This window comes from Mesoplodon densirostris, chromosome 4, assembly GCF_025265405.1.
Source record: "Mesoplodon densirostris isolate mMesDen1 chromosome 4, mMesDen1 primary haplotype, whole genome shotgun sequence".
NCBI lineage: Eukaryota > Metazoa > Chordata > Mammalia > Artiodactyla > Ziphiidae > Mesoplodon > Mesoplodon densirostris.
The window spans coordinates 65,455,127-65,479,926 of record NC_082664.1 but is presented as its reverse complement, the minus strand read 5'-3'; the positions used below and the strand labels follow the sequence as shown (position 1 = coordinate 65,479,926).

The following is a 24,800-nucleotide window of genomic DNA, read 5'->3' as shown; positions in this document are numbered from 1 at the left end:
TGATCCCGGAAGTCCTTTGGCTCTTCCGGTTCGAGGGACGAGCTTTCTAATTTCACAGTTTCTTTTCATTGTTCATGGCGGATATCTGGAAGCCCTAAAGTCTCCCTGAATGTAGTAGGCACCTTCAGCAGCCGCTTGTGCCCCCTCCTGCCAGTAAAAGATTCAGAGTCGCCTTTTTCTTGCCGCCAGGCCGGGCGGAAGGCCTGCTTAGGGATCAGCCAGGCCTCCGCGGCCGCGCCGTCGCAGTGCGTTGTGGGCGGGGTAGTTTCCGCCGCGTTTATGGTTGCACGGTACGTGAGTGCTGCGGTGAGTGGTTGAATCAAGTGAACTTCGTTTGTGGTAGATCCGTACACAGTAGGTGGTGCCCTCGTGGACCTCCCTTCCTTACTTGTGTCGCTGGCTCGGCTCAGCTCTCTGCCCCTTCCCCACCCCCATTTCCTTACTTGACGAATTTGGCGGCCAGGGCCCCAAGACTCGGGCTTTCGCCTCTGTCCTGGCTGCCGGTGGGTCTGGGGTAGGGGGCTTCCGACTTTTCGCCCCTTCTGCAGCCTGGCTCCCGTGGGATCCGGCCCCTTTTCAAGGACAGTTGTGATCCACGTGAGTCAACTGGCCGGTCTTCTTTGTGCATTTTCCTCAGGTTCGCGGACTGGAATATAACAGGCACCAGAGGATTCCTTCTCTGTCCCCTCGTCCTGGAACTTGCGACCAAGGTTGGATGTCCCCATATCCTTGTTTAATGGAGAGAACTCAACCAAGCTTCGTTGCTGCTAGCCCCAAAAGCATTTGATTTGTCTGTGAGAAGCTGAAAATCATCTTTTAGAAAGTTGCGCTTCGAATCTCCGCCCCCTACCCCCCAAATCCCTTAATTATGCTGTAGAAGTTGGGGCTTTTTGAACATCTCTCTCACAATCTGGTGCTGATTTAACTGCATAATGACTTTATATTTCACTGGTATTCGAAGCTTTCCTAAACTTTGGAAGAGCAGCCCATACCTTGGGCTAGGCCCAGGTCACTCTTCTCTCTCTCTCTCTCTCAAAGACTATTATGGCATCAGGAACCAAGAGAAGTGGTTTTCTCTTAAAACGGTGTCTCCACAAAATACCAAAGCAATGAATCTGCTGACTGCCAAAGCCAGATATGTCAGGAAAAAAGATGAGGGCAGTAGTAAGCAAGTTTCTGCTGATTCTCCTCACATGTTTGCAGCTGGAGCGGCTAAGAAGAGATCACAGATGAATCCTCCGAGTAAAGAGCACGTCTTGCCACCTGTGAAGAACATTTTTCAACTCCCGACAAAACCTTTGAATTCAGAGGAGTGGGATAAACTGAAGGAAGATTTCAAAGAAAAGGCTAACTTTGAAAATTGGATCATTTCACAGATGGTTAAATGCCATAGCTCTGTCGATGTGGCCAAATCTGTGCTGGCCTGGGTAGCTGCCAAAAACAATGGTATTGTAGGCTATGATTTGCTGGTCAAGTATTTGTATCTCTGCGTTTTTCATAAGCAGACATCAGAAATTATTGATGTCTATGAAATCATGAAAGCCAGATACAAGCGTTTAGAATCTGGAGCGTACACTCTTCTCATCCGGGGATTAATCCATACAGACAGATGGAGAGAGGCCTTGCTGCTGTTAGAGGACATCAAAAAAGTCATGATTCCTTCAAAAAAGAACTATAATGACTGTATCCAGGGAGCCCTCTTTCATCAAGATGTAAATGTAGCTTGGAATTTGTATCAGGAGTTGTTAGGTCATGATATTGTTCCTATGTTGGAAACATTAAAAGCCTTCTTTGATTTTGGAAAAGACATGAAAGGTGATCAGTATTCAAACAAACTGCAAGACATTCTTTTGTATCTAAGAAATAATCAGCTATATCCTGGGGAGTCACTTGCACACAGTATAAAAACATGGTTTGAAAGGTAATTTTGATTTTTGTTTATGTGTATATTTTTATTTTAATACCGTTACCTAAAGCTAGCCTCCTCTTTTTTTTTTATTAGTTGCTGAGAATTACTCTAGTCAGATTATACTTTCTTCTGTCTCTTAGAAAGATTGTTTCCCCTTTAAGACAAAGTTTTCTTTCTCTTTAAAAAAGTAGCAGCGTAAATAAGTTGTGCTAATCTCTACTCATCACATAAAAGGGAAATTATAGAACACTTGTTTTTATGTATTTTTTTTCCTTTTAGAATCATTTATTTTGTTTTCTGAGGTGTCTAGTATGATGTGAATATTTTCAAATAGCACTTGTGGCTGGAGTTCATAGCAAGAAAACTGGAGCTGTCTTTGGGTCATATTAGTATTTTCAGAAGTTCTTCTGAAACCTAGTGACTGGTATGATGTGTACATATATATTCTGTTTAATCTATGCATTTCACCAGCTTGAATAGTTAGAGGGGAGAGAGGAATCCTGCTCAAACCTGATAGGTGTTAAAGAAGAAAATCTTCATCCTTCCTGTTTTTGATCATACCGTCATTTGAGTGTTCTCTCCAAGGCTGTCCTTTGCTTTCCCTTTGCTTTTATTCATGTTACTGGCTGTGTGCATGCTGATTTATTGCTTCAGTCTTTTGTTCTCTTATTTCTTTACCACTAATTGGCTTCAGGCTCTTCCCTACAGATTCATTCCTTTTGTCTCTATTTTTCTCTTGCTTTTCTACTATATATTATCTTTACAGAGCTTTGAAGTAGCAATCATGCTTAATTATCTTTCTTAACACATTTATTGAATATCCACAGAGGAGCTAGGTTGTGAAAATCTTGGAATGGGAAGGATTTTGGATTTTTTTTTTTTTTTTTTTTTTTTTTTTTACTGTACGCGGGCCCCTCATCACTGCAGAGCACAGGCTCCGCGGCCATGGCTCACGGGCCCAGCCGCTCCGCGGCACGTGGGATCTTCCCAGACCGGGGCACGAACCCGTGTACCCCGCATCGGCAGGCGGACTCCCAACCACTGCGCCACCAGGGAAGCCCGGATTTTGGATTTTAATGTTATCAAGAGTGCTGGTCTTGGAGTAGTTTTTAAAAAGTAACTGCCAAAACAGTGAGAAAATATGATTAGAGAGGAATTAAGATTTGAAACAGGGAGATCTGTTTGGAGGCAATTGTAGGTTTGAATGAGGGATGATGAGATCTTGAATTAAGAACTGGGAAAGGAGAGAAGGCAGTAGAATCAGTAGGAATGGATGGTATTTTCTGTACGAGGAAAGAATAAAGGATAAGTTGATTGAGCAAATAAACCAATAAGTAGTTTTGAATGCCTCCGATTTTAGGCTTAGCACTGTGCATGTTCTGTGATGTAAGATCTATTATAATGGCATTCATGACCTAATTGGGAATACAATAGTAGACAGTTATCTCAGAGTGGTGTATAAAATGATAGTGTAAGAGAAGAAATTACTCTGGGCCAAGAACAATCTCTGGCAGCTTTATGGAGAAAGAGTAAAAAAATTTTTTTTTGTCTGGGCAGTGCGTCATGCGGGATCAACGACCCGTGCCCCCTGCATTGGGAGGGCAGAGTCTTAACCTCTGGACTGCCAGGTAAGTCCCTAGAGTTGAGTTTTGATTTAGAGGTCTGGGCTGCTTTCTGGGCAGGTCCTGTGAAGACAGATTTCGAGTTAAAGATGAGGGTCAGATGACAAGAGAAGCAAAGGGAAGGAGATCCAGAGTAGAGTACCATCAGTTACTTAGCCCCATCACAGTGTAAGCAACCACTCTTCTAATTGAACCATTCTAGGGAAGTATCCTGAACTTCTCAGAGCTCTTTCCTTTGGATTTTCTAAATACAATGAATATCTTTCTGTTCAGTAGGGATTTGACCCTCTGGTGATTTGGTTTTGCAATCTTTTTTGTAGTGTTCCTGGAGAACAATGGAAAGGACAGTTCACCACAGTCCAGCAAAGGTAAAGGCCAATGTTTTATTTTAAATTTGTTCGATTTAGGTTCAGTAGGTTGTTGTTACTTATTTTTAAAAAAATTAAGAATATCTTAGAAACAGGATAATTAAGTTAGTTAGGATAGCCAAGAAAAAAGTCACGGTTTTGCATTTGGAGAATTTGTAGTGCTCAAAATGTTTCTTTCAGTAGGTGCTGTGAGCCTGGTGTGACGCCTCAGAAATGTTTTTCCCTAGAGATTTGGGACCCAGTTGTGTTTTAGGAATGACTTTAAAAAGTTTGTCTGGGTGCCAGCCATCTACTGTTTTGGGTTTTCTGGCACACTATTTTGTTACATTGTCTGGATTACAAAAAGTGAGATGTGTATGATGATCGCAAAGGTTATAATGTTCTTTTTTAAAACTACCTTTCAATTTCCTCATGTCCTAGAATTATTCATTGTAGAAAAAGTTCTTTTCCAGGACATTATTTAACACATTTAATTGTAATTACAGTGGTCAGTGTTTGGGCTGTGGAAAAACTGTAGAGTCTATTCACCTGAGTTCAGAAGAGTATGAATATCTCAAGGAAAAAATCATGAGGGATGTGATAGATGGAGGTGACCAATACAAAAAGACGACACCTCAGGTGAGTCTGGAACAGGTCTTGTTGATTCCTGGATTGCTTGTCTTGAGCAGGGGTCGACGATTTTTTTCTGTAAAAGGCCAGATAATAAGTATTTTAGACTTTGTGGGACATAACGTCTCTGTTGCAGCTTTTCTACTCTGCTGTTGTAGTGAAAACAGCCACAGAAAATACATAAATGAATACAGTAAAACTGTATTCATGAAAATAAGTTGTGGGCTGGATTTGGCACACTGGCCGTAGTTGCCAACCTTTAGGAGAGATTGCTTTCGACTTTCATAGAATAATTGGGTTAGACTGTCATCCATCTATTGAAGTCAATCCTATTTCATCTGCGCACAAGTGCACTTAAGCCAAAAAGATAGATGCTTATTCTTTGTCTAGGTGCTTCCAGAAAACTGTTCTGTAAACTCCCATGAAAGCATTATGGTTTCACACAAGTTTTCTAGTCAAGAGAGTTTAAGGTAACTTGACAAAATTATTTCCAAGTCTCCTTTTTATCGAATTTGATTCTTGAAGTCATTCTTAATAGCTTTATTTTGCTAATCTTCAGTACTTTATGCTGGTTTACTAAGATTAAGTTGAAGTAACATGCTTTTACCTTGGGGAAAGGTTATCCTTGGGGAAAGGCTGCCTATCATCTCACTGAATGCTTTTTCTTCAAGATACCAAATAAAAACGAGAAGTAAAAATTGTTCTGCCTTCTCACGTTGACTTAAAGTTATCAGAAAATACCCCTACTAGGAAGACTTTTAATTCTCAGAATAAAGTCAGAATCTGGTCCATGAAAACATTATCTTCACTTTATGGAATACCTTTTAGCTGACTTTATTGGTAAAATTATAGTTAACATTTATTAAATGATCCTAAGAGCTTTATATTCATTATCTCATATCTTATTTAACCCTTACACTACCCTATAAGATACTGTTTTATTCCTGTATTACGGATAGAGTGATTGAGACTTCGGGAGGTTAAATGTACCCTAGGACGCTCCACTGATAAAATCAAGGTCAGACTGACCCCAAAACTTTTGCCTTTATACTCTGCTGCCTCTCATTGAATGAAAATTCAATTCGTAGTTCTATACGTACTTGACAGCTGACTGGCTGTAGCAGCTCTTAATGCCTTAGGAATTTCTGCCAGCTAAAATGATTTCAACAAATTTCCTTTCTCTCATCCAATATCTGCTGAACACTTAATGTTTATCTTTGGAAGCAGGTGCTAAGATAGATTCCGGGTTGTGTAAATCATGCTGTTTGCTACCAAAGACTTTACATTTCTTTTGTGGGCTAATTGAACATTCTTCCCATCCTGCAACTTTTTATTTAATAAAATTTTCAACCAAAAGAAAAAGTTAAAAAATAGCACAATGGACACCTACATACTCTTTGTCAGAGTAACCAGTTATTATTCCACATATGCTTTCTGTCTCTATGTGTGTTTTTATGAACCATTTAAAAGTGAATTGGTAGACATGTTACCTTAAATATCTCAGCATGTATCTTCTTTTTTTGTTTGTTTTTGGCTGTACCACCCGCCCACCTTGCGAGATCTCAGTTCCCCGACCAGGGATTGAACCTGGGCCACAGCAGTGAAAGCCTGGAGTCCTAACCACTGGACCACCAGGGAACTCCCTGTATCTTAAGAATAAGAACATTCTATGTAATTAAATGCTACTATCACATTTAAGACCCTTCACATTAATTCAGTGTCATTTAATAAAAACTGCATATTCAAAATTTCCCAGTTGTTCCCCCAAAATGTATTTTATAACTTTTTTCTTCTGACCCAGGATTGAATCAAGATTCACTCATTGCTTTTGGTTGTTATTATATCTCTCTAAATCCAGAGCAGCGCCTCCCCCGCAACCCCGCCTTTTTTTGTTTTTATGACATTGATTTTTTTTTTTGAAAAGTCTGGGTGGTTTGTCTTGTTCAGGGCTTCTCAAACTTTGTACCTCAGAGTCACTGGAGGATCTGTTTAAAATGCAAATTATGACTCACTTGTCCAGAGTGGGGTCTGAGATTCTATATTTCGAACAAGCTCCCAGGTGATGGGATTCTGGTCTTTGGACCACTTTTGAGTAGCAAGACCATGGACTAATTGTCTGATGGCTTTCTCTTCATTAATTCAGTGTAAAAGCTTTTGGGGTATGTTATACAGGCAATGCTGTGTGCTTCTTACTGCATCACAGCAGTCACATAATATCAGGTTGCTCTCTGTTGCTGATGCTAAGTTTCATCACTTGATTAAGAGGGTGACTGCCAGATGTCTCCACTGTAAAGGTGCATTTTTTTCCTTTATAATTTCCCTTTGTAATTTTTGTAATTAAAAATTAAGTAATCTGTGGAGTAATACTTCAAGACTACGCAGATATCCTGTCACCCATTAACTCTTCACCCAGTGTTTTTCACATGACAGAGATGACCTCTGCCTTCGGAATGGTGCAAAGTGATGATTTTCTAGTTCTTTTTTTTTTTTTTTTTTAAGATGAACTGTGTTAGACTCCATTACCGTCATTATTCTTTTTGATGCTCAGATTGTCCCAAATTTGGCCTGTGGGAACCCCTGCCAAGCCAGCTCCTGTGTGTCTTTGACATCCTCCTAGCAAACCCGCCCCCCGCCCCCAATCAGTTTTTGAGCATTTCTGTGCTTTCTGGCACAAGATGTCCCAGGTTTTCACCTTGAATTGCTCCTGCCCCAGTCGTGGAATCACTAGTTGAATACTTTTGTTTAAGACTCTTAATGGCTAAACATTGCCATAATTTCTTCTTAATGATTCCTTCTGACTGTAATTCTAGACTAATGGAAGGAAGATTTGTTAGTTTTCTCTGCTGACAAAGATTTAGAACCCAGAGCAAACCTTCCCCTCGGAGAATGTTATACTGCAGGAGGAGTTTCAGGCTCCAGACTGGTGAGAATAGCAAAGAGTAGTCATACATTTAATTACCATAATTCACAAAGCAACTGAATATATTCACAGAAGGATTGGGACATTTTATGACAAGGGAAATTGTCTCCTTTTCTCTTTCCAGGTGTTCTTCCCTTTCCTCACTGCAGCTCCCCAATTCTGTATCCCATTTTTTTGTCATCTGCCTCTCACCTTTAAGCTATTGATTTAACATAATAATAACATAGCGACCATTTATGGAATGATTACCCTATGTCAGGCACTTCTAGGCCTATTACACTCACAGCACTCAACAATCTTGAAAGGATATCACCAATTTGAAGATGGGGAAGCTCAGGCTGAGAACCATATCCATGGTTAACAGGCAGTGAAAGAAGGCATATGGCTGGATTGGTTCAGGGTTTAGCTTTGGTAATATTGGTGAAGCAGAAGGGGCAGAGATGGATCCAGAGCATTTCTGGTAGATTGAAGTAGAACCAGCTCTTTTTGGGACTAGAGGAAACAAATTAAGAATAGTGGATAAATTAAATGTGTAGATACAGCAAAGAGTTTTTCTCTGAAGAGCCGGAGAATTTTCTTTTTTTTTTTTTTTTTTTTTTTGCGGTATGCGGGCCTCTCACTGTTGTGGCCTCCCCCGTTGCGGAGCACAGGCTCCGGACGCGCAGGCTCAGCGGCCATGGCTCACGGGCCCAGCCGCTCCGCGGCATATGGGATCCTCCCAGACCGGGGCACGAACCCGTATCCCCTGCATCGGCAGGCGGACTCTCAACCACTTGCGCCACCAGGGAGGCCCAAAGAGCCGGAGAATTTTCAAATTGGTCATTTGAAAGTGAGAGAATGTTTGATAGTCTGAGAGAGCTTAAGGACAATTTTAAGCCTTGGAAGTTTGGATTATTTGTGGGAGAACTGAGGAGAGTATTGCTGGGTGGTGCTGAAGTCCCAACAACTACACATGTAAGGGCATTGATCTGTGAGCCATTTTCAGCAGTCCTGGGCCATCTAGGTAGAGAGAAGGCAGCTGGATGGGATGGGATGAGATTTTGCTAGGGTGGTACCGTCGAGGGAAAAGGGAAGACAGGAGTTGAGGGTGTAGGTGAGAGGGTGGCTTAATTAACGGACCATGAGATCAAGGTTGGTAGAAGTAAGTAAAGATGAGTAGGAGCTCACAGATTAGGAGACGAAGGAGATAAAAGTGGACCGGAATCTCAGTGAGGTTGGAGAGCAAGCATAAAGGGAGTGAGAGTGATTAGTGTCTATTAGCGATTCGATTTGAGAGACGGAGGGCTCTGGAGTGATGACAAAATCCAGGGTATGAGAGTTAAGCAGATGAAGAAACTGAGAGCCTAAATTGCTAGGTGGTCATCCACAGAGCTAATTAGAGTGTCCATATGATAATTTTTAAAAATAATAACTGCAACCATATTATGGAATGCTTACCAACTGCCGGGCTGGTGATGAAGTCTGTGAGTCCGGTGCCAAATTCTTAATAAACGTACAGATGCCTGGGACAACACAAGGTGATAGCAGAGAGGAGTCAGCAAACTATGGCCCACAGACCAAGTCCACCCTTCCACTTTTTAAAAAAAATATTTATTGATTGATTGATTTTGACTGCGCCGGGTCTTAGCTGCGGCACGTGGGATCTTTGTTGCAACATGCGGGATCTTTTAGTTGCAGCATGCGGACTTCTTAGTTGTGGCATATGGGCTCTTAGTTGCGGTTGTGCATGCAGGATCTAGTTCACTGACCAGAGATAGAACCCAGGCCCCCTGCATTGGGAGCGTGGAGTCTTACCTGCTGGACCACCAGGGAAGTCCCTCTACCAATTGTTTTTGTAAATAAAGTTTTATTGGAACACAGCTACAGTCACTCATTTATATTCGGGCATACCTCGTTTTATTGCACTTTGCTTTATTGCGTTTTTTAAGAAATTGAAGGTTGTGGCAGCAACGCGTTGAGTAAGTCTGTTGCCACCATTTTTCCAACAGCATTTGCTCACTTTGTGTGTCTGACACATTTTGGTAACTCATGCAGTATTTCAAACTTTTTCATTATTATTGTATTTGTTATGGTCATTCATGATCAGTGGTCTTCGATGTTACTATTGCAAAAAGATGATGACTCACTGAAGGCTTAGATGATGGTTAGGATTTTTTAACTAAGGTATGTACATTTTTTAAAGATATAATGCTATTGCACACTTAATAGACTACAGTATAATGTAAACATAACTTTTAAAACAATTTTTATTGGAGTATAGTTGATGTACAATGTTGTGTTACTTTCTGCTGTACAGCAAAGTGAATCAGTTATACATACATCCACTCTTTTTTAGATTCTTTTCCCATATAGGTCATCACAGAGTATTGTTTTTTGTTTTGTTTTTTTCTTTTTGACCACACTGTGCAGCATGCGGGATCTTAGTTTCCCGACCAGGGATCGAACCCATGCCCCCTGCAGTGGAGCGTGGAGTCTTAACTACTAGACTGCCAGGGAAGTCCCATTACAGAGTATTGAGTAGAGTTCGCTGTGCTATATAGTAGGTCCTTATTAGTTATCTATTTTTTATATAGTAGTGTGTATGTGTCAATCCCAATCTCCCAATTTATCCCTCTCTCCCTTGCCCCCTGGTAACCATATGATTGTTCTCTACATCTGTAACTCTATTTCTGTTTTGTAAATAATTTCATTTGTACCATTTTTTTAGATGACACAAACATAACTTTTTACATGCACTGGGAAACCAAAAAATTTGTATGACTCGCTTTATTGTGATATTTGCTTTATTGTGGTGGTCTGGAACTGAACCAAACATGTATGCCTGTCTTGTCTGTGGCTTCTTTTGACCCACAGAGTTGGGTAGGTACAAAAGAGACCATGGGCCCGTGAAACCTAAACTATTTACCATCTGGCCCTTTACAGAAAACCATTTGCTGACCCCTGGTATATATGAACAGCATAAGCCTCAGTTGAGGTGGAGAAGTAGCAACTTTGAAGGCGCAGTGGGGACTAGGAAAGGGTCTGTCCTTTCCCCTCAGTCCTATAGCATGCTTTGAGAGAATGAGCAGATACCACTTCAGAACTAAGTAAGGGGACTTCCCTGGTGGTCCAGTGGTAAAGAATCTGCCTTACAATGCAGGGGATGCAGATTCAATCCCTGATCAGGGAATTAAGATCCCACATGCTGTGGGGCAACTGAGCTCGCATGCCTCAACTAGAGAGCCTGCATGCCGCAAACTACAGAGCCCACACGCTCTGGAACTCGCACGCCACAACTACAGAGACCATGCGGCCCTGGAGCCTGCGTGCCACAACCAGAGAGAGAAAACCCGCGTGCCACAACTAGAGAGGAGCCCACGCACACGCCGCAACGGAAGATCCCTCATGCCTTGAGGAAGATCCTGTGTGCTGCAAATAAGATGTGACTCAGCCAAAAATAAATAAAATAAATAAATAAATAATAAATCTTAAAAAAAAAAAAAAAAGAACTAAGTAAGGAGTCATTGATGATCTTAGGAAGAGCAGTGTCAATAGTACACCGAGGGTCAAAGCCAGCCAGGTTATAGCAACTGAGTGAACACACATTGAGGTTAAACTCTCCTTTTGAGAAGTTTAGCTGAAAACAGGAAGAAGGCAATGGGATAGTGGTGGCTAGAGTTTGGTAGAGGTCAAGGGACGGTTTAGGGAGATGGGAGAGATGTGCATGTTCATAAGATGAAGAAAGGGTTGTCAGTAAAGATAAAAATGTTGAATAAGCAGGACAAGTAGTAGAGAGAATGCATTACTGATGAGCAAGGTTCAAAAGTAGGAGGGGTTGCCAAAAAGCACAGATGGGGAGGTTAGAAATGAAAGAAACCTCTCTGAGACTAGAAAGAAGATGGGTATGGATACAGATATATAGATGGGAGGCAAGAAGGCTGAGGCTAATGACATGTGCTATGTTCAGTGGGATGCAGGGTGAGGGATGGGCATCAGTGGAGGATTAGAGAGAGTGAAGAAGGCTTGGGATGGTGCTTGAGAGGAATGGCAGAGATGCTAACTCAAGCAGAAGGATGTGGCAGGGAGTGGGGTGCTGAGACTTGAATCATTGAAGTTTGTAGGCATCACTCTCCGTAAATACATGGTTTAATATTTTTCCAACAGAGCATGGCTCACCCAGAGGAGTAGTGAAGACAAAATGTAGCATTGGTTCAGATTTTGGGTTTTGTTGCTTAGATATGGCAATGTAATAGGGAGCAGAGGAAGGTAGTTCAGATAGAATAGTTGACACAATCACCATGGGGCCCAAACTAGATAGGGAAGGAAATAAGGCCAGAGGGCACTTGTCTGGGAGGGCTCAGGGGCTCGTAGTCTCACTGTGGAATAAAGGAGAAGGTACAGTGACAATAAGGGAATGAAAACTGGAAGGCTGAGGTCAGAGAGCAGGTGACTAAAAATTTGAGGCTAAGATTTCAGAGGACAAGCCTTTCCGGGCCCTGTCCAGATCCAGGGTAGGGCTCTCAGGGTGTGGCATGTGCCCCAGGGTAAAGTTCAGCTCCAGCGTGTCATTTCCCCCAAATTTTTCATCTTGTGTTTTTTTTCTGCTTACTATGTGTGTTAATTTGCTAGGGCAGCCATAACAAAACACCACAGACGGAGTGGTTTAAACAACAGAAATTTATTTTTGCACAGTTCCAAGAATCAAAGTATAGGCAGGTTTGGTTTCTCCTGAGGTTTTTTTTCTCTCCTTGACTTGCAGATGGCCCCCCTCTTGGTTTGTCCTCACAAAGACTTCCCGTGTGCTCAGGCATCTGCAGGTGTCTCTTTGTGTGTCCAAATTTCTTTTTCACATGAGAACACCAGTCACATTGGATTAGGGCCCATCCTTATAATCTCATTTTACCTTAATCACCTCTTTAAAGGCCTTATCTTCAAATACAGTCACATTGAGAGGTACTAAGGGTTAGGACTTCAACATACAAATTCTGAGGAGGCCACAGTTCAGTCTATAACACCATTCATTGCAAATATGTATTAAAACTGTATTGTGTGCTTCCCTGGTGGCACAGTGGTTGAGAATCTGCCTGCTAATGCAGGGGTCATGGGTTCGAGCCCTGGTCTGGGAAGATCCCACATGCCGTGGAGCAAATAGGCCTGTGAGCCACAACTACTGGGCCTGTGCGTCTGGAGCCTGTGCTCCGCAACAAGAGAGGCCGCGATAGTGAGAGGCCCCCACACCGCAATGAAGAATGGCCCCTGCTTACCACAACTAGAGAAAGCCCTCGCACAGAAACAAAGACCCAACACAGCAAAAATAAATAAATTAATTAATAAACTCCTACTCCCAACATCTTCTTTAAAAAAAAAAACAAAACTATATTGTGTTCAGCATTTTAAGTTATTTTGTACTGGGAACAAACAGCTGGAACTTCTATCAATATTACTTTTAAAAGCTTGTTTATAATTTGGGAATGTGAGGTATAAACCAAGGAGTAAGTACTAATCCATGTTGAGTTTGTCTACTTAAGAAAAATGTATGATTTCAGCTTACCTCCATAAGCATCTAAAAAGAGCATTATCAAAATTGTTTCAGGCTTATATGTTTTTACCAAGTAGTATGCTTTTGTTCAAAACAAAATAAATGAGATGGCACCCTTTAATGAAATGGTTCTCAACCTCATCTGCTTGTTATAATAGTTCAGGGGATGTTTAAAAATTACTGATGCTCAGACTCCACCCCCTAGAGATTTTGGGTTTAAGTGTACAGTTCAGTAGTATTAAATACATTCACATTATTGTGCAGCCGTCACCACCATCCATCCCCATAACTCTTTTCATCTTGTAAAACTGAAACTCTATTATATAATAACTCCTCATTCTCCCATCCTCTGACAACCACCATTGTACTTTCTGTCATTATGGTTTTGACTACAAGTACCTCATGTAAGTGGAATCATACAGTATTTGTCTTTTTGACTGACTTATTTCATTTAGCGTAAGGTCCTCCAGGGTCATCCATGTTGTAGCGTATTACAGAATTCCCTTCCTTTTTAAGACTGAATAATATTCCATAGTATGCTTATACCACATTTTGTGTATCCATTCTCCATCAGTGGACGTTTGGGTTGCTTCCCCATCTTAGCTATTGTGAATAATGCTGTTACGAACATGGGTCTTTGAGACCCTGCTTGCAATTCTTTTGGATATATACTGAGAAGTGGAATTACTGAGTCATATGCTACATTTATTTTGAATATTTTGAGGAACCTCCATACTGTGTTCCACAGTGGCTGTATTATTTTACATTCACACCAGTAGTGGGCAAGGGTTCCAATTTCTCCACATCCTTGCTAACACTAGTTGTTTTCCTTTTCTTTTTGGTAGTAGCTATCCTAATGGGTGTGAGGTGGTGTCTCATTGTAGTTTTGATTTGCATTTCTCTAATGATTAGTGATGTTGAGCATCTTTTCGTGTGCTATTGGCCATTTGGCTGTCTTCTTTGGAGAAATGTCCATTCAAGTCCTTTGCCCATTTCTGAGTGGGGCTTGGGGTTTTTGTTGTTGAGTTTTAGGTTTTTGTTGTTGAGTTTTCTCTATATTTCAACTATTTTTCCCTATATATGATTTGCAAATATTTTCTCCCATGCTGTGGGTTGACTTTTTATTCTGTTAATAGTGTCTTTTGGGCTTCCCTGGTGGTGCAGTGGTTGAGAGTCCGCCTGCCGATGCAGGGGACACGGGTTTGTGCCCCGGTCCGGGAAGATCCCACATGCCGCGGAGCGGCTGGGCCCGTGAGCCATGGAGCCTGTGCTCCGCAATGGGAGAGGCCACAACAGTGAGAGGCCCGCATACCACAAAAACAAAAAACAAAAAACAAAACAAACAAAAAATAGTGTCTTTTGATGCACAAAATTTTTTAAATTATCATGAAGTCCAATTTGTTTATTTTTTCTTTTGTTTCCTATGCCTTTGGCATCATATCTAAGAAAATCATTGCCAAATCCAACGTTGTGATGCTTTTGTTCTGTTTTTGTCTCTTAGAGTTTAATTGTTTTAGATCTTACATTTAGGTCCTGGCTCCATTTTGAGTTAATTTTTGTATATGGTATTAGGTAAGGGTCAAACTTCATTTTTTTGTGAGTAGATATCCAGTTTTCTCAGCACCATGTGTTGAAAAGACTGCCCTTTCCCAATTGAATGGTCTTGGCACTCTTGTTAAAAGTCATTTTTAACATATATAAGAGGGTCTGGATTTATTTCTGTTCCATTGGTCTATATGTCTATTTTTATGCCAATACCACACTGTTTTAATTACTGTAGCTTGATAGTAAGTTTTGAGCTCGTTGAGCATGGCTCCTCCAGTTTTGATTTTCCAAGATTGTTTTGGCTATTCAGGGTCCCTTGAGATTCCATTTGAATTTTTGGATGGGTTTTTCTATTTCTGCCACACACACACACACAAAGTCATTGGGATTTTGATAGCGATTGTATTGATTCTATAGATTGCTTTGGGTAATGTTGACATTTTAACAGTATCGAGTCTTCTGATTCGTGAACATGGGATTTATTTCCATTTATTTCCTTTCAGCAGTGTTTTGTAGTTTTCATTGTACAGGTTTTTCACCTCCTTGGTTAAGTTTATTCCTAGGTATTCTTTTTGATGCTATTATAAATAGAATTGCTTCTGTAATTTTCTTTTCAGATTGTTCATTATTAGTCTATAGAAATGCAACTGATTTTTGTGTGTTGACTTTATATCCTGCTACTTTGCTAAATTGATTTATTACTTCTGACAGTTTGTGTGTGTGTGTGTGTGTGTGTGTGTGTACTTGTATGGTTTTCTCTATATAAGATCATATCATCTGCAAACAAAGACAGTTTTACTTCTTTTCCAATTTGGATGCCTTTTGTTATTATTTATTTTTCCCTTGCTTAACTGCTCTGGCTAGAACTTCCAGTACTGTGTTAAGTAGAAGTGGTACAAGGGGGCATCCTTGCCTTGGTCCTGATCTAGTCCTGAGGAAAAGCTTTCAGTCTTTCACCATTGAGTATGATGTTGGCTGTTGGTTTTTATATATGGCTTTTATGTTGACTTAGTTTCCTTCTATTTCTAGTTTGTCAAGTATTTTTGTTTGTTTTTTTGTTTGCTTTTTTAATGAAAGAGTGTCAAATGTTGTTAAATGCTTTTTCTGCATTATTTGAGATGATCATGTGTTGTTTTCCTTTGTTATGTTTATGTGGTGTATTATATTGATCAATTTTCATATATTGAACATCCTTGAATTCCAGGGATAAAGCCCACTTGGTCATGGTGAATAGTCCTTTTAATATGCTGCTGAATTTTGCTTGCTAGTATTTCGTTGAAGATTTTTACATCAGTATTTATAGTTTTCCTTTCTTGTAGTTTAAAGACACTTTAGTATCAAGTTAATGCTGGCCTCGAAGAATGAGTTGATAAGTGTTCCCTCCTCTTTAATTTTTTGGAAAAGTTTAAGGAGGATTGGTATTTGTTCTTCTTTAAACGTTTAGTAGAATTCACCTGTGAACCATCAGGTCCAGGACTTCTTTTTGTTGGGAGATTTTTAAATTACCGATTCCCTCTCCTTACTAGTTATAGGTATATTCAAATTTTCTTTTTCTTGATGATTATACCTCTTTGTTTGCATCTCTGTGATCAGAAGCAGCAGTCTGCAATCAGAGCACAAATCCCCAATATTTGGAGGACAGGGTCCTTTTTGACCACCCTGGCTCCCATAAGCTGTGAGCAGACTGCTTCAGGAACATGTGTACAGCTGCCTGCCATGTGGTTTGGGATGAGAGGTGGGTAGCTATTGCTGTTCTAAGAGCTAAAACTGATTAAATTAACCACTGTTCATCATTTAAGGCTTCCCCTGGAAGTTGCAAACCTTCAACAGACTTCAGAGTTGCAAATGGTTACAAGATCAGACAGATTCTGTCAGTGCACTGTTGTCTAGTCTGTCTAGGGAGATTGATTCCTGGTGTGCTTTTCTCTGCCATCTTCCCCTCAAATTGATGAGTTTTTTTTTTTTTTTGTGGTACGCGGGCCTCTCACTGTTGTGGCCTCTCCCGTTGCGGAGCACAGGCTCCGGACGCGCAGGCTCAGCGGCCATGGCTCACGGGCCCAGCCGCTCCGCGGCATGTGGGATCTTCCCGGACCGGGGCACGAACCCGCATCCCCTGCATCGGCAGGCGGACTCCCAACCACTGCGCCACCAGGGAAGCCCAAATTGATGAGTTTTGACACGTGTATACACCTTGGAACTGTCAGTGCTGTCAAGATAGTGAATATATCTATCAACGTCAAAAGTTTCCTGCCACTTTATAATGACTCCCTCTTGTACCCACATACCACTCACTCTTGTCACCTCAGATAAACACCATGGGAATCATATAAGTCTTTTTTTGTCTGACTTCTTTTTTTTTTTTTACATCTTTATTGGAGTATAATTGCTTAACAATGGTGTGTTAGTTTCTGCTTTGTCTGACTTCTTTAATTCATAATTATTTTCAGAATTCACTTATGTTTTGTGTCTCATTCATTCATTTTTATTGCTGAGTAGTATTCCATTGTGTGGCTATATCACAGTTGTATATTCATTCACCTGTTAATGGATGTTTGGGTTATTTCCAGTTTGGGGCTATTACAAATAAAGCTAATAACATTTTGTACAAGTCTTTGTACTTTGTGCTTTTGTATTTGTTTCCTAGGGCTGCTGTAACAAAGTACTTCAGCCTGGGTGGCTTAAAATGACAGACACTTATTCTCTCACAGTTCTGGAGGCTAGAAGTCTGAAATCAGGGTGTTGGCAGGACTGGTCTCCTGATGACTCTGGGGAGATTCTTCCCTTTTCCTAGCTTCAGAAACTCCCAGCTTCTGGCAGTGCTTGGTGTTTCTTGGCTTTTAACTGCATCACTCCACTCCTCCTCCTCTTCTCTATGTGTCATCTCTTCTTATAAGGACATCAGCCATTTGATTTAGGGCCCACTCTATAGAGGGGACACTATTTAACCCACTACAACTTTTCTTTCTGTTGGATACACATCTAGGAGCGGAATGGCCGGGTCTTATGGTAGGTATGTATGTGGCTTTTTAAGAAGCTGCCAAACTGTTTTCCAAAGTGGTTGTCCCATTTTACATTTCTACCAGCAGTGTGAGGGGGTTATAGTTGCTCCACATCCTGGCCAGCACTTAACATTAAGGTCAGTCTCTTCACTGATAGCCATTCTAATGGATGTGAAGTGGTATCTCATTGTGGTCTTAATGTACATTTTCCTGATAACCAACAATGTTGAGCATCTTTTCATGTACTGAATTGCTGTCCATATATCTTCTTTGGTGAGGTGGTGTTTAGATCTTTCGCCCATTTAAAAAATTTGGTTGTTTTCTTATTATTGAGTTGTAAGTGTGACTCTAGGTACAAGTCCTGTGTCAGATATATCTTTTGCAAATATTTTGTCTCAGTCTGGCTTGCCTTTCATTTTCACAAAATAGAGATTCTGATTTAATTGCTCTGGTTTGGGGCCCAGGCATCAGGGCTTTCAAAAACTCCCAGATGATTTTAAAGTGCAGTGGGGTCAGAACCACTGCTTCTAATGTGAGATTTTGAAGAACCCTAATGTGTGTATGACAGCTTCTTTTCTACAGGATAATTTTGGGTGAAAACCATAGTCATAGGTAAATTGTTAGTTTTTCTGTTTTAAAACCTTAATTTACTGTGCTTAGACATCACAACCAGCAGATGGCAATAGTGTAACATGTAAAAGATTATTCTAGGTTGTAGCCAGGTCAGTCAGGTTAAAGGATTTGATGAGCTTCTTTATCTTTCTTAAACTGAAAGATATCGGTGTAATTTTTGTTTGTCAAGTTAGTTATAGTAGATAAAGAGGGGAGCTGTATATGTAAATTTTAAGTGAGTGAAGCAGAACTCCAAATAATATCTGTGTACTACTGATTCAACTACATGAAACTCATTGACATCAATGAAGATAGAAAAGGTGAATTTGGAGCTATGGGGACAGTGTTAGTTTAATATCAGTAAGATTTTTTTTCCTCTCATTTTCCTTCATTCTAACAATAACATTAAATTACAGCCTTTTTTTTCCACATTCAGCTGTTCAGGTATGAATTTGTCTTTATTTAATCTTCTTGTTAGGGAAAATTTGAAACATATGCAAAAGTAGAGAGACTAGAATAACAAAATCCTAGCTCAATGATTATTAACTCACGGCCACTCTTATTTCATTTATACTCCCACCGTTCCTCCCTTGCCACTCAGATAATTGTAAAGCAAATCTGAGCTTAATCATTTGTCCTATAAATTGTAAATTCATTTTTAAGCAACTTTCTTTGTATCTCTTATCTTAAGAAATACTCCTTTGTAGAGTGATATTTTTCTTATAGAGTAGGAAATCCTTTAGAACAGCAATTCTCAAACCTTTTGGTCCCAAGACCCTTTTACATTCTTAAAATTAAGGACTCCTGAGAGCTTTTGTTCATGTGGGATTGTACTGTTTGATAATTACTGAATTAGAAATTAAAACTGAGAAACTTGAAAAAAATATATTTTTAAAAATTAATTAATTAATTAATTTTTTGGTTTCGCTGGGTCTTCGTTGCTGCACACGGGCTTTCTCTAGTTGCTGTGAGCAGTGGCTACTCTTCAGTGCGGTGCGCAGGCTTCTCATTGCGGTGGCTCCTCCCGCTGCAGAGCACGGGCTCCAGGCGCGTAGGCTTCAGTAGTTGTGGCGCATGGGCTCAGTAGTTGTGGCTTGCGGGCTCTAGAGCACAGGCTCAGTAGTTGTGGTGCACAAGCTTAATTGCTCCGTGGCATGTGGGATCCTCCCAGACCAGGGCTCGAACCCGTGTCCCCTGCATTGGCAGGTGGATTCTTAACCACTGTGCCCCCAGGGAAGCCCTAAAAATATTTTTAATTTAAAATAACAATATAAAAACTATTACGTGTGAACATAAGTAATATCTTTTCTCAATAATAATTCTGTCATCTAAACAAAAGCAGTATGTGAGAAGAGAGGCATTGTCTTACATATTTGTAAATCTTTTTAATTATCTGGCTCAATAGAAGACAGCTGAATTTTTATATCGGCTTCTGTATTCAGTCTGTTGTGGTTTGTTATTTTGGTGGAAGCATATGAAGAAAATAGAGGCTCAGAGATAGGTAGTCTAAAAGGGTGAAAGTATTTTATTGGCATTTTCAGATAATTGTTGTTATTCTTCTCTGATATTATACCAAATCTCCACTGCACACTTGTGAGCAAATGAGCATGAAAAAGGCAGATAATGTCTTAGTACTATTATAAAAATAGTTTTTAACCTTACAGATCCCTTGAAAAGGTCTTAAAGATGCCCAGGGGTCCTCACACCAGAGTTGAAGAACCACTGCTCTAGAAATACTCTGCTTTAGATGTAGTTTCCTTTTTCTTTCTATTTGAAAAGTTTAAGTAAAATTTATTTTCCTCAATTTTATTATACAAACATATTAACAAAGGAAGTTAAAACAAAACAAAAACAAAGCAAAGCAATCTTACTACTCAGCATATCTTGTATTTAGTTTCTTTTATCCTTTTAGTTCTTATTCTTATTTCATCATCTTTCACTTTCCAAAATGGAAAATAAAAATAATATTTATTAATTATAAAAAATTTTCTGTCGAAATAGACAACTGAAAAGAAAGAAATAGTTGCCCACCATGGTCCTCTCATTTTGAACTTTCAGTGGAGCTCTTTTTTGGGGTAACTTTTATTTTATTTATTTATTTATTTATTTTTTGCGGTACGTGGGCTTCTCACTGTTGTGGCCTCTCCCGTTGCGGAGCACAGGCTCCGGACGCGCAGGCTCAGCGGCCATGGCTCACGGGCCTAGCCTATCCGCGGCATGTGGGATCTTCCCGGTCCGGGGCACGAACCCGTATGCCCTGCATCGGCAGGCGGACTCTCAACCACTGCGCCACCAGGGAAGCCCTGTGTTTGGGGTAACTTTTAATGAAACTTTAATCATGATAGCAGTCCCCCATAATCCTGTGATTTAGAACTTCTTAAATAAAACTTTAATGACTTGGGATTCTGTTTTCTAGAAAAGAAATTGGAGGAAGGCAAATTGTCTGTAGTACATTTAATTGAGTTTTTAGGGTTACGTTTAAATCAAACCATTTGTTCTGCTTGATAATATCTCTTCAGTTAATTGACAAAAGGGAGGCCTTCTGGTGTTTCTCTTAACTACAGATTTAAGACAGCACATGTGACCCAAATGAAATGTCAGTATAAAAACTGATCTAATGTAGGTTTTTTGTTTTGTTTTTTTTAATTTGAGAGTGGCAGCTGCAAACCATGAAAGATGTGAACCAGCTGAGCTCTTCATCACAATCTTCAGAACCTTCCACTCTGATCTTCTGTGGGTTTGAAGACTTGGTTATCTCTAAGATGCATATGAGGTTTTCCCCCAGATTTAAAAAAAATAATGTTGAGTGGTAAATGGCAAACTTCGGAGATTTGGTAGTTAAAAAAAACTGAGAAATTTAACGATTTGCAAAGTATAGTTTTAAAACCATGTGTTTTGAAGTCTGTTTATAAAAAGCCCATTAATGGATAAATGGTCCTCAACTTGGGAACATTTTACCCAGTACATAATTAATCACTAATGCTCTTCCCCACTTCCTCTTCTTCAGCTCTACAATTAAAAACTAGAAAACAGGCATGTGATCTCTGGATCATCCAAGTGTATTGGTGCAAGAATTGTGGCCAAAAATTTGAAACTTCTAGAAAAATCAGTGATTTCAGAAGCCCAGGAAGGATAAAAACGTGAAAAGAGAAGCAGGCTGACTCCTTGCAGTGGCCTTAACATCAAACATTTCCATTTCTTCGTCCTTCATTTACTCTAAGATAGCACTTGCTGAAATTCTGCCACTTGGGATCCAATCATTTTTATGAGAATTACCTTGAAGCAGTGCATTTCCTCCTGATAGCTGTATGTGTTCTGTTTTACAAGGGAAGAAGAATTGTGTGTGGGTGTGGTTGGTTGCTGCTGTTTTAGATTTGGGTGGGTGACATGGAGAACATTTATGGGGGGGCAGCTCTGGGGAGGATGCTCGAGTGGGAGGTCTCATGTAGATTACAGCGCTGGAGGCAGAGGGACAGAAGCACCTTTAATTGAGGAAGTTTGAACAGGGGAGGAGTGTGCGAGGAGAAACTTATTTTTTTCTTAGGCCAAGGGCAAGAAAGCCTGGTCTTTTTTACACCCTGTGATCTTTTCTCCCTCAGATCCAGGCTACTACTATTATTATTATTATTTTATTATTATTATTATTATTATTTTTTTTTTTGCAGTACGTGGGCCTCTTACTGTTGTGGCCTCTCCCGTTGCGGAGCACAGGCTCCGGACACGCAGGTTAAGCGGCTATGGCTCACGGGCCCAGCCGCTCCGCGGCATGTGGGATCTTCCTGGACCGGGGCACGAACCCATGTCCCCTGCATTGGCAGGCAGATTCCCAACCACTGCGCTACCAGGGAAACCCTATTATTTTTTAAAATAAATTTAATTATTTATTTTTGTCTGCATTGGGTCTTCGTTGCTGTGCGCGGGCTTTCTCTAGTTGCGGTGAGCGGGGGCTTCTCTTCGTTGTGGTGTGCGGGCTTCTCACTGCAGTGGCTTCTCTTGTTTTGGAGCTCGGGCTCTAGGCGCGCGGGCTTCAGTAGTTGCAGCATGGGGGCTCAGTAGTTGTGGCTCACGGACTCTAGAGTGCAGGCTTGGTAGTTGTGGCGCATAGGCTTAGCTGCTCTGCGGCATGTGGGATCTTCCCGGACCAGGGATCGAACCCATGTCCTCTGCATCAGCAGGTGGATTCTTAACCACTGCACCACCAGGAAAGTCCAAGGCTACTACTATTATTGTTATATTGTAGCCCCATGATATAGTTTGGCACGGAAACCAAGTCATTTTTTATAAATTTGTACTTATGGGAAAAAGTATTTTGAGTTCTAAGTAACCATTTTGTAAGTGAATTTTTTTTTTTTGCTTAGAAAACGCTTCCTCAGATTTCTGATTCAGTTTTCTTTCACTGTTGACTAAAGATATCAATTTTTATTGCCTTTTCATTTGTTCTTCCTAGAGACTAGAATAGTATAAATAAGATAGAAGATTAGAAACGATAGCACATGGGTACTGAAGGCTGACAGCTTACTTCTGAGGGAAGAGAAAACTACCAATGTGAAAGAGCAGCTGCTGAGATGTTGAGAATAATGACAAAGGCCTCCTCCATTTTCTACAGCACCAGACTCCTGATCTTTATACAGATGCCCCTCTTGTGTTCTTTCTTATCTCAGTAAATAGAACTTTCTTCTTCTGGTTATTCAGATATCAAAAATGGCAGTCAACCTTGACTCCCCTCTTTCCTTCATACCCCACCACCAATCTACCAGAAAATCCTATTGATTTACTTCAGGATGTATCTCCACTTCTCATCACCTTTACTACTACCACTACTACCACTCTGTGATCCAAGGCACCATAATTTCTAGACAAGACAACTGCAGTAGCCTCCTAACTGTTCTCCCTGTTTCCCAGCACCCTGTTATCAGCCAGAGTGATCCTTTTCAGTCCATGTCAGATCACGTCACTCCCTTGCTTAAAACTCTCCAGTAGCTTTCCATCTCAGGCTGAAACACAGAATTGTTACAGTGACCTGTAAGGCCTTTCACAATCCTACCCTTGTTAGCCTCTTGGATCGTACTGCGTTCAGCCATACTGGACTCCTTGGTGTTTCTTGGTCCTACCAGATATGCTCATGCCTCAGGACCTTTGCACTAGCTATTTCCTTTCCTCCAGATATCTGTGTGATTATTCATCTACCTGCTTCAGCTCTTTTCTTAAATATTGCCTTCTTAGAATGGTTCTTCCTGACCACCCTATTTAAAATTGCATGTATACCCTCACCCAAGCATTCTCCGTTTTCTGTCCCTGATTTATTTTTCTCCATAGCACTTACCACTGTCTGACATACTGTATATTTTATATGCTTTTAGTATCTTTTCTCCATATTAGAATAGAAGCTCCATGAGAGTAGGAAATTTTGTTCCCTGCAGTATTCCTATAATTTAGAACACTGCTTGGCATAAAATGCTCAATTTGTTCAATTAATGAATAATAGTTGCCACTTATTAAATGCTTGCTATATGTCAGGCAGTGTGCTAGGGTCTTTGTTATTTCTGATCCTTTTGTTAATCCTACAAGGAAGGCAGAATCTCTTTTTTGCTAGGCCTCAGAGAGGTTAAGTGGCTTTGTTGAGCCAAATTGGTTAGTAGCAGAGCTAAGATTAGAACCCAAGTCTGTCTGTCTCCAAAATCTGAGTTCTGTTCATTAAACTTCCCTTTGTTCATAATGAAATACTGGGTCCCTAAGAAATTTAGTAAGATATCGTTTAGTGTTCCTCATTTGATAAAGTATGCAATGCATTTCTAACAACAGCTTCCATTTTGGATTATCTTCACTTTAAAAGATTAAAATGAAATAACATTAGATGTCTAAAGGAACATGCCTTAGTTATCTGGAATGTTTACTTGTATGAAAAAACACATTATTCCTCCAAAGTACAAGGTAGAAGGGAGTATACTTGTATTCTTGAAGAAGTCTAAGAGATCTTTTCAAATATTAATTCTGCTTCTTAATTTGTTTTAATGCTTTTTTTTCTAAAGCAAACATTTATATAAGGCTTATTATATGCTAGTCACTACTATAAGTACCTTACAACTATTAGCTCATTTAACATCATCTTTATAGATGGGAAAGTTGCCTCATGACTCTTGTTCTGACTGTTGCCAGGCAACCTAGTTACGTGTTAAGAAAAGTCAGATAAGGTCATCTTTTCCTAATGGGGGCGGAGATGAGGGCAGAGCCCTGAAGACAGTGCAGGGTAGAAGAGGAGGCTGTGATTTAGGTGACTGAAAGCGCAGAATCTGTATCTAGCACAGTGTCAGTCTGGAAAGGAGGAAAGGGACATCAAATCATTGCTGACGTTTTGATAGTATGAAGCTGTTTAGACTACCTCACTGCCTTTCCTTAATATCTTTTTTTAAATTAATATTTATTGGCGTATAGTTGATTTACAATGTGTTAGTTTCTGCTGTACAGCAAAGTGAATCAGTTATACATATACGTATATCCACTCTTTTTTGGATTCTGTTCCCATTTAGGTCATTACAGAGTATAAGTTGGTAGGTCTCAAGCAGAGCCCATGACACCTCCTTATTATCCAGCACTACTTGTTAGCTATAGGTTGAAGCTTAGCAAGTGGTTCTTCTCCCTCAGGGTTTCAAGAAATAGGAAATAGAAGAGTTAAGAATTTGGTACATGAAAATATCAAA

At 40.3% G+C, this 24,800-nt stretch overlaps 1 protein-coding gene across 5 annotated transcripts in view; it reads left to right on the top strand.

The window, feature by feature from the left end:
• The first annotated feature begins 48 nt into the window (after window positions 1-48).
• Window positions 49-24,800, top strand: part of PRORP (protein only RNase P catalytic subunit) — a 125,880-nt gene continuing 101,128 nt past the window's right edge. For 2 of the 5 annotated variants that reach the window (XM_060096309.1, XM_060096310.1), the window contains exons 1-3: window positions 313-1,921; window positions 3,852-3,899; window positions 4,385-4,517. In XM_060096309.1, the coding sequence (XP_059952292.1) occupies window positions 933-1,921; window positions 3,852-3,899; window positions 4,385-4,517 (1,170 nt within the window). In that variant the 5' untranslated portion in view covers window positions 313-932. Of the gene's footprint in view, window positions 1,922-3,851; window positions 3,900-4,384; window positions 4,518-24,800 lie in introns of all 5 variants that reach the window. The other 3 variants (XM_060096307.1, XM_060096306.1, XM_060096308.1) reach the window with 3 other exon arrangements.